Below are 13,379 nucleotides of genomic sequence, written 5' to 3' on the forward strand. Positions count from 1 at the left end.
GATGTATTTGCATAAAGTATTAATGGCCATTAAATCTTTATTATCTTCATTTGCATGTAAAAGGGCCTTCATGAGCGGTTTGCAGAGCCCAGCATGTGATTAATCACACGCCCAGCTGTTTAAACAGCTGCATTGTTCTCATCGTGGCTGCCGTCAGGTTACAATGTTATCTGATGACTCTCGTGGAGATAAACAGCATGCGGTCTGTTAAGAGATACTTTATCTCCAGTGGCTGAACAATGTATTTTAAGTTCACCGTAAAATCATTGTTCAAATGAAAAGTGCACGATGCCCGCATTTACATGTAACAATTATCGCTCATTTTTGGTCATTTGAACTAATTTTGAGCAATAATTATTACGTGTAAATGGGCGTTTAGATCAGGTAAAAACCACACTATAAACTCGAAAATCATTGTGAGCAATACGGTCTTAGACATTTAGTCTTATAATCTTAAGTAATATTGCATAAGATGAAATCTGCTTTTAGTTTAGAACAGTCGAAAGATTTAACAAAAATGGGTTAATCTGTCTGACTGCCTCTTGGCCATCATTCAATGTCTATATGTATTCTCAAAGATATGTCCAAGTGCTTGCACTTACTCCAGCCCAGCAGTGGTGCCATGCTCCACAATAAGGAATAAAACCAGACGAGAACAATGACGTGCACAGTCCGCTTTTTTGATGACCATTGTATGGATTGTAATGGTTTGGTTATAACGAGGTAACGATCAATAGCAACAGCCAGTAAAGTCATCATTGAAGTTATCCCAAATAACGCCCCACAGAATGCATAGATGTTGCAGGCTGGAAGAAAAAGCGGGAGAACATGGTTAGTCAGAGTAAATGTACTTTTAACAGAAAACATCCTAACAGCATGTAAACACGAAGGATGGTTTCACACTGGCGATAAAATTGTGCAATGCCAGAGAGTGAATGCATGATTATGAAACTAATGATTGGTTTAATTCCCATTTCCAATTTTTTCGCTCACGTGATGTTGCGTGAAAAAAAAAAAAATTTGCAGCATGTTCTGTCTTTCTGCGATATCGCCCATTGTTTTAAATAGGGCCAGAAGTAGCAGTACCAGACCCATTGAACGCAATGGGAGAATTCCGGGATCCTCGGCTGCGGCTGTGACGAAGGGAATGCCTACAGGGATGTGAAGCTGTTTTCACATGAAAACGCTTTGTATCACTGGGGTTTTCACATGGTGGCAAGTAGCATCAGCTCAGTGGAAAGTAACATCGCCTCACACACTGTGCAATGCTTTGCCGACCCCATTGAAAACAATGGGCCATGCAAAGGTGGGACATTGCATGTGCAACGGCCGAGCCACAGCGCGCCAAAGTGAGGGGAACCACAAGCTTTTTGCAGAAGGGTTATAACGGGTGGCTCTGTGGTCTCTCCAGACAGTGATGTTATGAATGATCTGCTCGGGGGTTGTGCAGCGACCCAAGGAATGTACCGTAGTGTGTGTAACAGGAAGGCCTGTTTTGTCATACGTGACACCAGTACTCCAACTGGACCCTCGGGATGGAATGCCAAAGAAATAACTGAGACAAGTCTAGTAGCTTGTGATAGTAATCTGGGAGTTCGCAGATTTACTAGGCTGATTTTTGTAACAGTAGAAAATACAATCTCCACAACGGTGCTTTGAAATGGTACAAGCAGATACAGCAGTATGCAGTGAATTGAACACGGAGTAGAATACAGCAATATTGACGGGATTAAGAACTGATTTCAGTGCTCTCTCTTTCCTTTTTCTGAACTGATTTGCAAGACAACTTCCCCACTAGTTGTTCTAACTAAAGGGTTGATTTAGGTTTAGTAAAGTGTAGGTGAAGCAGAGTGTAAAGTGGCCATTTATCTAATCCTGGCTTTGAGTTTACCGGGTAGTTTTAGACTCATTGTTTAGTAGAAGACCGACCTTAGAAAAGTTCTCTTCCTCTCTGCCGTGGATTACCAAGGGAGCGGAATGAGACTTTGCTCGACCCTGGGAGGAAACGTGCAGATACTGTCTGCTCTTTCTTCTACTCGTACCTCCTCCTACGACATGACCTGACTACAATCTCTCCTCTCTCACTCCTGGCTGCGTCTCCTTAACTGCTCATCGACTCCTCCTTTTATCTTCTCCCTTTCTTTCCAACACTTTTTTGACTCCTCCCACTTATGCATAGGGACTTGTGTGGCTACTTTCCCGCCCTTGGACTCTGCACCAGTGAGTTTGAAGTTGACTATCAGCCAATAGGACACCAGCTGACATCAGAGGTAAGCTCTAGGCTTAGTGGAGAGAAGGGGAGAAACAGGGTCTCTCCTACAGATGGCATTTTCTATGTCCAAGGGCGGCACACAGACAAGTGTGGCAGGACAAGCGTTGGTGTGAGAGTTCTGTAGGACTCGCTGGGCCACTACACATGATTTTTTTTCCTCACACCACGATGCTTAAAAAAATTGCTCATGTACGACTCAATTGAAAAGAATGGGGTTCATATTCGTGCGAGATTTATGCATTTCACAACACAAATCTCGTGCTTTTTATTTCCCCTCCTCCGGTTGCATGAAAGCGGCCTTAGAGTTCGATCGCACGTATTCCATTTTGGGCTAGAAATACGCAGCATTCCAGACTGTTAACTGAAATAAATAGTTTCTATTTTCTGTCTTTTTCGCGGGCAATTTTTGTGCGTACGAAAGCATGTGCAAATATGTTGGTCTGAAGAAAGACCTTATTGCATTTTTTTGTGCACGTATTCATTACGTTTTTCATCCAAACAAGAAAAACACAATAAGGCCGCATTGATTTCATGCGTAAATGCACATTTAATATGCATGTATCCCATACATTTACTGAGTATTTACGGGATTCCACTGACCTGAATAGGCTATTTTGCTCCTTAATATGGACAAAGATAGAACATGGTGTGTTTTTTCCCATGCACCTAAGTAATGCATACCTGAATTCCCCAATGCAAGTCAATGGGATTATCAGCTCCTCATATCTTGTGTGTAAAAAAATACATGCACAATACAGAGTGCAAATGTACCCTTGTTAATGAGGTCTTACAGTATATTACTACAGTAATTAATAACATTCTGTAAGCAATATAGAGAAATCTGAAATGTGCTGAAGTTGATGTTTTTGGAGTTCTGCACTGATACTTGTGAGTGAGAGTTAGAATTCCCTGTAACCGGCCTGCTGCTGCAATGAAAGCAATGGCCTGCCGTCAACCCTTGCAGTGTTTTTCTTTAAATATAAGCCCTTCCCTGAAAATCATCCCTAGCTGTAGTAAAAAATAAAAAAAATATATACTCACCTGTCCGCCGCTGCTGGGGTTCAGCGTGTCTAGCCACTTGTTCTCCCTGCACTGTAATGAAGTTCTTCAGCAGATGGGGATTTTAAATCCCTGCTGCTGAAAGGGCTGTGTCCCATTGAATGACACCTGAGCGCGTTCAGCCAATCACAGGCAGCGCTCGGCCATTTATTTAATTTACCACGGGTGTACGGCATCCTATTGGTTTCAATAGGGCCGCCAGCAGCAGCAGGCCCCATTGAAATCAATGGGAGAGCTTCGCAATCCTCAGCCACAGCTGTCACGGCCTTGACAGTAGATTCTTTACTCCCCGCAGGGAGTCCCCTTGTCACTGAACACTGTGACAGTGCTGTCAAAGTGTCCAGTGACAAGGAGACTCCCTGCAGGGAATATTGACACGCACCCCGGACCTATGGTGCACGCATGTCCTATATTTTTCAGGTACATGAGTTTGCACACCTGTAAAACACAGACATGTGAACACACCATAGGGAACCAATGGTTCTAATAGATGCGTGGTTTTGTGCAGACATATGTACGCACATAAACATGCTCGTCTGAATAAGCCCATAGTCTGTGAGGGACCTAACACAACTGTGGAAAGACTTTATTAGGTTCTGTGAACATACAAGCCTAAACACTGAAACTGCAACACCAAGAAAGAAAAGTCATAAGGTTATACATATTGAGGAATTGGAACATGTTGCAAAGATATGCAAATAATCACATTTTCAAACTAAACTCTGTGGCATGTGGGAGGAGTTTCAATGGTCCAAAAGCTAGATCGAAAGCTTTTTTTCAGCCACATGAAATCTCACAAAATTGGATGACGTCTTGTGGTATGATTGTGTGATGAACATGCTACACATGTAGGCCAAGATGTCAGCACTGTTCAGTGTTGGGTGTTCCAGTGTTTGGGAGAATGGCGAACCTCAATGACAACACTGAATAATTAGCTAGACATCCAGCGACAAGTGTTCCATTGACCTCACACCACCACTCACAAAGACTATCCTGGTGCAGAGTAAGATGGTAATGGAGGCTGGAATTGAGATCTTAAGTAAGGCGTCCGCCTTTTGTCTCAGAAACAATGATAGCCAGAGATTTGTCTGGAGACCATGTGGGCAACGCCATGAAGATGCCTTCTAGAGGGAACATCACAGCAGTCCTACTCCTGGGATTTTGGTGTGGCCTGGCATAATGTACAGTAGTCGGACCCCTCTAGTCTTAATTACAGGTATGCTAACAGCTCAGTGTTACGTTGATCTGGTCGTGGAATCAGTCGTGCAGCCATTTGTCTGAAGTGTCCCAGGAGATGTTTTTCAAAGCGACGCCAGGCCATATGTTTTTGCACCTGTGATCAGGCTGCATGGCCTAAAGGTATTAACATGGCCAGCAGCATCTCTGGACTTGTCTCTCATTGAACACATCTGGAACGTCATTGTTCAGCAATTGCAAAGGGAGCTTCCAGCAGCACATCGTGATGATATGCTTGCCCGAGTATATTCAATTTGGCAGAACATTCCTCAGGAAAACATTATCTCATTAACAGCATGCCCAGGCATGTAAGTGTGTGTATTTCTGCATATGGCGCTCATACTCAATACAGAATAAATCAATATGTTTTGAATATTTTTCCCCCTTTTTTTTATCATTTGCATATCATTAGCATGTCCATCGATCCTGCGATTATCCATAATAATTTTTTCTTCTTGGTGTTGCAAATTCAATATTGAGGATTGTAGTAAAACTTCTGTGTTTGGACTTGAGTTTTAAGTTAAAATTCTCCGAAGGGAAAAATTATTTAATATATCACTTTTATTTCTAAAATATAAAATTATTACGGCGAAGTACATTAGACAAGAACACACATAAATTAAACAACTCCAGTATTCTTTAAATACTAAGTTCAGAGGTCCTTAAGTGGTACTATACAAAGTATAGGGCTCAGTTCCCAATCCTTATTATTAGCCCATATATTCTTAAAGTTCCACTACATTTTATCAACTTCTCATAAACTGATAATCTCTAGCTATTACATCTGACAGCCAAATCCCAAGAGGGCAGTCTAACTAAAGGTTATTAATAGAGATGAGCGAGCACCAAAATGCTCGGGTGCTCGTTACTCGAGTCGAACTTTTTGTGATGCTCGAGGGTTCGTCTCGAGTAACGAACCCCATTGAAGTCAATGGGCGACTCGAGCATTTTTGTATATCGACGATGCTCGCTAAGGTTTTCATTTGTGAAAATCTGGGAAATTAGAGAAAGTGATGGGAACGACACAAAAACGGATAGGGCAGGCGAGGGGCTACATGTTGGGCTGCATTTCAAGTTCCCAGGTCCCACTATTCAGCCACAATAGCGGCAAGAGTGGCCCCTCCTCACAACAATTTTTACTTCTGAAAAACCCTCATTAGCAAGGCATACCTTAGCTAAGCACCACACTACCTCCAACAAAGCACAATCACTGCCTGCATGACACTCTGCTGCCACTTCTCCTGGGTTACATGCTGCCCACCCCCCACCCCCGCACGACCCAGTGTCCACAGCGCACACCAAAGTGTCCCTGCGCAGCCTTCAGCTGCCCTCATGCCACATGCTGGCCTCATAGCCACACCACCCTCATGTCTATTTATAAGTGCATCTGCCATGAGGAGGAACTGCAGGCACACACTGCAGAGGGTTGTCAGGGCCAGGCAGCGACCCTCTTTAAAAGGAGCGGGGCGATAGCCCACAATGCTGTACAGAAGCAATGAGAAATCCAATCCTGTGCCACCTCCATCAGGAGCTGCACACGTGGGCATAGCAATGTGCCACACACTATTCATTCTGTCAAGGTGTCGCATAGGTCAATCTACACTGCAAGGGGAAAGCCGTCTGCGCTCTGCCCCCTACCCAAGTCAGTCAGTGTCTTTGTGCCAGACAGGTCAAACACCGCGATGGGAGCTAAGTTTGCACCAACAGCATAGGTGGGTCCTAGGAAACCCAAGACATGAACCAAAAATTGATCTGACCGGCCAAACATGGCAGACTTGCACCGCGGCCACGACATAGGCCTCGGCCCCCAGCTTCAGCAATCCTAGGCAGGAAGCGGACTTTCACTGCACCCAGGACATAGACCTCTGCACAAACCCTCAGCAATCGCGGGCCTACAGCGGACTCCAATGCTAGCGTAGCTGTGCATGTCTCATTAGCGCTGTATTGCTCCTGTAGTTTGTCCCAATGCAGTGCCCCGGATAGTAGAGCTAACGTCAGATTAAATACAGGTGGGCTTCGGCCCACACTGCATGCCCCAGTCAGACCGGGGTTTTTTATAAATAGTCACAGGCAGGTACAACTCCACAATGGGAATTCCGTGTGCACCGACAGCATGGGTGGCTTCCTGGAACCCACCGGCGGTACATAAACAAATCCCATTGCAGTGCCCAGCACAGCTGAGGTAACGTCCGATTTAATGCAGGTGGGCTTCGGCCCACACTGCATGCCCCAGTCAGACTGGGGTTCTTTATAAGTAGACACATGCAGTTACAACTCCGTGTGGACTGACAGCATAGGTGGGTCCCAGGAAGCCACCAACAGTACATAAATATATCCCATTGCAGTGCCCTGGACAGCAAAGCTAACGTCAGATTAAATGCAGGTGGGCTTCGGCCCACACTGCATGCCCCAGTCAGACTGGGGTTTTTTATAAGTAGACACAGGCAGGTACAACTCCCTATTGTGAAGTCCGTGTGGACCGACAGCATGGGTTGCTCCCTGGAACCCACCGACGGTACACATATAAATCCCATTGCAGTGCCCAGCACAGCTGAGGTAACTACAGGTTTAATGCAGGTGGGCTTCGGCCCACACTGCATGCCCCAGTCAGACTGGCGTTCTTTATAAGTAGACACATGCAGTTACAACTCCGTCTGGACCGACAGCATAGGTGGGTCCCAGGAAGCCACCGGCGGTACATAAATATATCCCATTGCATTGCCCAGCACAGCTGAGGTAACGTCAGATTAAATGCAGGTGGGCTTCGGCCCACACTGCATGCCCCAGTCTGACCGGGGTTTTTAATACATAGACACTGGCAGGTACAAATCCCTAATGCGAAGTCCCTGTGGACCCACAGCATGGGTGGCTCCCTGGAACCCATCAGCGGTACATAAATGTATCCCATTGCAGTGCCCTGCTCAGCAGAGCTAACGTCACATACAATACAGGTGTGCTTCGGCCCACAGTGCATGCCCCAGTCAGAGTGGTAATATGTACCTTAACAGTAACCACGTTGGTGGGAATGTGGTGGCGACAGCGGACCAAGTAGCGCGGTTTTATTTAGTTGGTTTTCGGAAGGTGGCCAGGATTAAGTGGGCGGGGGGACTCTCTTGTTGTGTCAGTAAAGGTGAAATTCTTGGACTGCCACTAGACGGACCAATGCAAAGGTATTTGGCAAGAATGTTTTCATTGTTGGAGGAGGAGGGGGATTTTTTTGGGGCACTACGTGTCCTCTCCACGTGTCCGTGGTTATATGCACCTTAACAGTAACCGCGTTGGTGGGAAATGGCCTTGCCACCATCATGTCTTTGGGAAGCCTCCGTTTCCACACCCCAGTGACATAGCATTAGCAGCGGTATAGGCAGAGCCCAGAATTAGTAACATTTCAGCGGTAGCATTACGGACAGGCCCCAGTAACATATCACTAGCAGCATTATAGGGGGAGCACAGTATTAGTTCCATTTCAGTAGTAGTAGCAGTCCAGACAGGCCCCAGTAACAATTCCGAAGCAGCAGTATAGGGGGAGCACAGTATTAGTTCCATTTCAGTAGTAGTAGCAGTCAAGACAGGCCACAGTAACATTCCCGTTGCAGCAGTTTAGGGAGATAACAGTCTCTTTCACATTTCAGTAGTTGCAGTATAGACAAGGCCCCAGTTACATTTATGTAGCAAAAGTGTGGGCCAACCCCACACACCTTGCTGTAGCATGAGTGCAGTCGAAGCCCATAAAAATTACTAGGATTACACTGTAGGCGAGGGCCCAAAAAAATTGGTGTACCAACAGTACTAATGTACCTCAGAAAAATTGCCCATGCCCAACCAAGAAGGCAGGTGAAACCCATTAATCGCTTTGCTTAATGTGGCTTAATTTGTAACTAGGCCTGGAGGCAGCCCAGTTAAAATAAAAATTGGTTCAGGTGCAAGTTTCAAGGCTTTAATGAGAATTGAAACGTATAAACATTGTTTACAAAAGTCATATGACTGAGCCTTGTGGGCTTAAGAAAAATTGCCCGTTCTGCGTGATTACGTGAGGTTTCAGGAGGAGGAGCAGGAGGAGGAGGATGAATATAATACACAGATTAATGAAGCTAAAAGGTCCCCGTTTTTTATGGTGATAGAGAACAATGGGTTCATCCACGGGTGCAGCCTACGTATTGTTTAGGTATCGCTGCTGTCCGCTGGTGGAGAAGAGAAGTCTGGGGAAATCCAGGCTTTGTTCATCTTTATGAGTGTAACCCTTTCGGCACTGTCAGTTGACAGGCGGGTGCGCTTATCCGTGATGATTCCCCCAGCCGCACTAAACACCCTCTCTGACAAGATGCTAGCCGCAGGACAAGCAAGCACCTCCAGGGCATACAGCGCGAGTTCAGGCCACGTGTCCAGCTTCGACACCCAGTAGTTGTAGGGAGCAGAGGCGTCACGGAGGCTGGTCGTGCGATCGGCTACGTACTCCCTCACCATCCTTTCACAGTGCTCCCGCCGACTTAGCCTTGACTGGGGAGCGGTGACACAGTCTTGCTGGGGAGCCATAAAGCTGGCAAAGGCCTTGGAGAGTGTTCCCCTGCCTGCGCTGTACATGCTGCCTGATCTCCGCGCCTCCCCTGCTACCTGGCCCTCGGAACTGCGCCTTCTGCCACTAGCGCTGTCGGATGGGAATTTTACCATCAGTTTGTCCGCCAGGGTCCTGTGGTATAGCATCACTCTCGAACCGCTTTCCTCTTCGGGTATGAGAGTGGAAAGGTTCTCCTTATACCGTGGGTAGAGGACTGTGTACACCCAGTAATCTGTAGTGGCCAGAATGCGTGTAACGCGAGGGTCATGAGAAAGGCATCCTAACATGAAGTCAGCCATGTGTGCCAGGGTACCTGTACGCAACACATGGCTGTCCTCACTAGGAAGATCACTTTCAGGAAACTCCTCCTCCTCAGGCCATACACGCTGAAAGGATGACAGGCAAGCTGCATGGGTACCCTCAGCAGTGGGCCAAGCTGTCTCTTCCCCCTCCTCCTCATGCTCCTCCCCCTCCTCCTCAACGTGCTGAGATATAGACATGAGGGTGCTCTGACTATCCAGCGACATACTGTCTTCCCCCGCCTCCGTTTCCGAGCGCAACGCGTCTTTATGCTTTGAAGGGGGACCTCCCCAGGGGGCATAGCAGAGGAATGGTGATGCTAATGATTGCAGCATCGCCGCTCACCGTCTGGGTAGACTCCTCAAAGTTCCCAAGGACCTGGCAACCAGGCCCACTCTTCTGTAAAGAATTGAGGAGGCTGACTCCCACTACGCCGCCCATGTTGGAGTTGGTATTCCACCATAGCTCTACGCTGCTCATAGAGCCTGGCCAACATGTGGAGCGTAGAGTTCCACTGTGTGGGCACATCGCACAGCAGTCGGTGCACTGGCAGATTAAACCAATGTTGCAGGGTCCGCAGGGTGGCAGCGTCCGTGTTGGACTTGCAGAAATGTGCGCTGAGCCGGCGCACCTTTCCGAGCAGGTCTGACAAGCGTGGGTAGCTTTTCAGAAACCGCTGCACCACCAAATTAAAGACGTGGGCCAGGCATGGCACATGCGTGAGGCTGCCGAGCTGCAGAGCCGCCACCAGGTTACGGCCGTTGTCACACACGACCATGCCCGATTGGAGGCTCAGCGGCGAAAGCCAGCGGTCGGTCTGCTCTGTGAGACCCCGCAGCAGTTCGTGGGCCGTGTGCCTCTTCTCTCCTAAGCCGAGTAGTTTCAGCACGGCCTGCTGGCGCTTGCCCACCGCTGTGCTGCCACCCCGCGCGACACCGACTGCTGGCGACGTGCTGCTGCTGACACATCTTGATTGCGAGACAGAGGTTGCGTAGGAGGAGGAGGAGGAGGAGGGTGGTTTAGTGGAGGAAGCATACACCGCCGCAGATACCACCACCGAGCTGGGGCTCGCAATTCTGGGGGTGGGTAGGACGTGAGCGGTCCCAGGCTCTGACTCGGTCCCAGCCTCCACTAAATTCACCCAATGTGCCGTCAGGGAGATAAAGTGGCCAACCGCCTGTGCTTGTCCACGTGTCCGTTGTTAAGTGGACCTTGCCAGTAACCGCGTTGGTGAGGGCGCGTACAATGTTGCGGGAGACGTGGTCGTGCAGGGCTGGGACGGCACATCGGGAAAAGTAGTGGCGACTGGGAACCGAGTAGCACGGGGCCGCCGCCGCCATCATGTTTTTGAAAGCCTCCGTTTCCACAAGCCTATACGGCAGCATCTCCAGGCTGATCAATTTGGCTATGTGCACGTTTAACGCTTGAGCGTGCAGGTGCGTGGCGGCGTACATGCGCTCAAACTTTTGCGCTAGCGACGGCTGGATGCTGCGCTGAGAGACATTGCTGGATGGGGCTGAGGACAGCGGAGGTGAGCGTGTGGGTGCAGGCCGGGAGACAGTCGTGCCTGTGTCCTGAGAGGGGGGTTGGATCTCAGTGGCAGGTTGGGGCACAGGGGGAGAGTCAGTGGTGCAAACCGGAGGCAGTGAACGGCCTTCGTCCCACCTTGTGGCGTGCTTGGCCATCATATGCCTGTGCATGCTGGTGGTGGTGGCTCCCCGGCTGATCTTGGCGTGACAAACCTTGCACACCACAGTTCGTTGGTCGTCTGCACTCTCAGTGAAAAACTGCCACACCTTTGAGCACCTCGGCCTCTGCAGGGTGGCATGGCGTGAGGGGGCGCTTTGGGAAACAGTTGGTGGATTATTCGGTCTGGCCCTGCCTTTACCCCTGGCCACCGCACTGCCTCTTCCAACCTGCCCTGCTGCTGCACTTGCCTCCCCCTCTGAAGACCTGTCCTCAGTAGGCTTAGCAAACCAGGTGGGGTCAGTCACCTCATCGTCCAGCTGCTCTTCCTCCGAATCCTCTGTGCGCTCCTCCCTCCGACTTACTGCCCTTACTACTACCTCACTGATAGACAACTGTGTCTCATCGTCATTGTCCTCCTCACCCACTGAAAGCTCTTGAGACAGTTGCCGGAAGTCCCCAGCCTCATCCCCCGGACCCCAGGAACTTTCCAAAGGTTGGGCATCGGTCACGATAAACTTCTCTGGTGGGAGAGGAACCATTGCTGCCCAATCTGGGCAGGGGCCCGAGAACAGTTCCTGGGAGTCTGCCTGCTCCTCAGAATGTGTCATTTTCATGGAGTGAGGAGGCTGGGAGGAAGGAGGAGCAGCAGCCAGAGGATTCAGAGTTGCAGCTGTGGACGGCGTAGAAGACTGGGTGGTCGATAGATTGCTGGATGCACTTTCTGCCATCCACGACAGGACCTGCTCACACTGCTCATTTTCTAATAAAGGTCTACCGCGTGGACTCATTAATTGTGAGATGAATCTGGGGACCCCTGAAACTTGCCTCTCTCCTAATCCCGCAGCAGTCGGCTGCGATACACCTGGACCAGGAGCTCGGCCTGTGCCCACACCCTGACTTGGGTCTCCGCGTCCTCGCCCCCGTCCACGTCCTTTAGGCCTACCCCTCAGCATGGTGTATTACGAGATTAGCAGAAACAGAACGCTGTGATTAAATGTGCCGCTTATTGGCCTGTGGTTAGAGGCTGACTTCGCGTACGTAACGCACTGCAGAGGCAGGCAACAATTATGCGCAAGGCTGGGTATTAATTCACCAATTACTACCCCCAGCAGAGATGCAGTAAACTGAAGGCAGTGATAGGCAGGCCTAATATTGTATTTTTTGGAAGTTTTTGGGAAGAACCACACTGCCTGTGATATACACTGTATTTCGATTGCCCTGTTGGAGGCTGACTTCGCGTACGTAACGCACTGCAGAGGCAGGAAACAATTATGCGCAAGGCTGGGTATTAATTCACCAACTACTACACCCAGCAGAGATGCTGTAAACGGAAGGCAGTGACAGGCAGGCCAAATCTTGTATAGTTTTTAACTTGGTGGGAACAACCACACTGCCTGTGTCAGGACAGTGTCCGGGATATGGGGTTCCCTGAGATATCCCGCAACCCCTGTCCCTGCCTACTTGCCCCCCTGGGCTAACCCCCAGGGCGACAACTGGGCGACGGTCCCTACCCTCACTAGGGAGCGGGACACGGGAGACAAACAGACACTGAGACAAGCAACGGTAGAATGGTCAGACAATCCGGGTAGGCAACAAGAGGGTACGCAGTACGGAGGGGTCAGGCAAAAACGTAGTCAAGTCCAAAAGCAGGTGTCAGAAAAGCCGAGGTCACAAGAGCAGTCAGGATAAACGCGGGTGCAGCTGGAGAACCAAACTAACACTGGCGAGGCCTGAGAGGAAAACACACCTATTTAAATGCTGTCAGCGCTCCCGCCCCAGAAGCTGATTGGGGCGGGGAGCCTGACAGCAGCAGGGCTAATCAGGGCGGTGCTGGGGACACGCCCCCAGTCTAGCTGCACAGACAGTTACTAGGGAAGCCAGCCTGGTAGTCAGGACACTAGAAGCACCAGCTGCCTCCCTAGCAACCCGGCGGCGACCAGTCTTACAGCGGCCCGGGGAGATCACAAGAACCGGGGTACCTCTGCGCCGCGCTCCTGTACCCCGGGTGGCCGGACCGGTGGTGCGGGCACGGCGGCCCCGAGAGTTGCCGGTTCTGACAGTACCCCCCCTTCTACGGGGGTACACCGGACCCCCATGGCCAGGTGCGGGCTTAAGCGGGAAAGCCCTGTGGAATGCCTGGACTAGGCGTGGCGCATGAACGTCCCTGGCAGGGACCCACGTCCTATCCTCAGGGCCAAATCCTCTCCAGTGGACCAGGTACTGCAGCCCACCTCTAACCCGTCGGGCATCCACAAGCCTTTCTACTTC

The 13,379-nt window shown here is 49.6% G+C and overlaps 1 protein-coding gene across 1 annotated transcript in view; it reads right to left on the bottom strand.

Annotated features, from left to right (window-relative positions):
* The window catches only part of LOC136573557 (melanopsin-B-like), a 95,535-nt gene that overhangs the window by 62,185 nt on the left and 19,971 nt on the right, over nt 1–13,379 (bottom strand). The window contains exon 4 of the mRNA XM_066574827.1: nt 603–806. Coding sequence (XP_066430924.1) covers nt 603–806 — 204 coding nt within the window. The remainder of the gene's footprint in view (nt 1–602; nt 807–13,379) is intronic.

The sequence above is a fragment of the Eleutherodactylus coqui genome, chromosome 7, assembly GCF_035609145.1.
Source record: "Eleutherodactylus coqui strain aEleCoq1 chromosome 7, aEleCoq1.hap1, whole genome shotgun sequence".
Classification (NCBI taxonomy): Eukaryota; Metazoa; Chordata; class Amphibia; order Anura; family Eleutherodactylidae; genus Eleutherodactylus; species Eleutherodactylus coqui.